Source organism: Plasmodium vivax, genomic scaffold (genome assembly GCF_000002415.2).
Source record: "Plasmodium vivax scf_7108 genomic scaffold, whole genome shotgun sequence".
In the NCBI taxonomy this organism is placed as follows: domain Eukaryota; phylum Apicomplexa; class Aconoidasida; order Haemosporida; family Plasmodiidae; genus Plasmodium; species Plasmodium vivax.
Window position 1 is genome coordinate 1 of NW_001849977.1, and position 985 is coordinate 985.

The window sequence follows — 985 nt, forward strand, 5'->3', positions numbered from 1 at the left end:
TCAATGGTGATGGTGATGATGACCGGTACGCGTAGAATCGAGACCGAGGAGAGGGTTAGGGATAGGCTTACCTTCGAACCGCGGGCCCTCTAGACTCGAGCGGCCGCCACTGTGCTGGATATCTGCAGAATTGTCTTGACCCTTCAAAATGGGGTAGAAAACTTCGACACCGATTCCGCAAAACACGTTATCTCCCTCCTTATTTCGACTAATTCTCATAAATCCGTTTTCTCCCCAAAATTTGCTCCACGAATTTTTAATAATCCAATAGTACTGAATACCATCATCGGCCTTTGATGGGTATGATAGCGCTCCCTTCTTCGTAACTCCAGAGGCATCATCATAAGCGTTCTTTTCTTGAAATATTTTGCTGCTCTGCACTTGGCCATAGCCAACAAGAAGAACGGAGTGGTTTAATTCTTCTGTGCAAGTGCCATTGAATATTCCTCCGCCGTAAAAGGAGAAATCGTCCGTTACCCCGACATTGACGGACACAGGACCTACTTCATTTAGAGCACGTATCAATTCGTTTTCTTTCACCCCACCAACAGAGGAGAGAGTAACTTTATTCTTACATCTATAGTTTAGGCAAAATAAATTATCCATCGCTTTATATTTATAGTCGTCCCCCATGCAAATTCCATTTTCGATGGCATAAATGAAAGAATAAAATGGGTGTCCTCCATCACATCCGAAATTTAGCTTAGAACAATCTACAACTTCTTGCTCACTCAAAGTTAAAATGGTCTTGTTATGCTCCTTGGCGTACATGCATTCAACATTTCCTACACTGGCAAAGGCCCAGCACGAGCCGCATAGCCCTTGGTCCTTGGGTTCATGCACAATTCCTTTTTCTCTATAGTCTAAAATTTCTGGCACGTCGGCAAGAAGGTTAGCGCCGCTGCTGCTAGTCACTACATTTTTGCCCTTTCCGTTATTCATGGAACTGAACGGCACTACATATTTCTTCTTCAGGTGATCCGGG

General features: G+C 44.1%; 1 protein-coding gene across 1 annotated transcript; it reads right to left on the reverse strand.

Annotated features, from left to right (window-relative positions):
• Positions 1-985, reverse strand: PVX_240290 (vivapain-1; the record flags this gene model as incomplete). The annotated part of the gene is made up of 1 exon (XM_001612308.1): positions 1-985. The coding sequence occupies exon 1, from the start codon at positions 940-942 to the stop codon at positions 1-3; it is 942 nt and encodes a 313-aa protein (XP_001612358.1). The 5' UTR covers positions 943-985.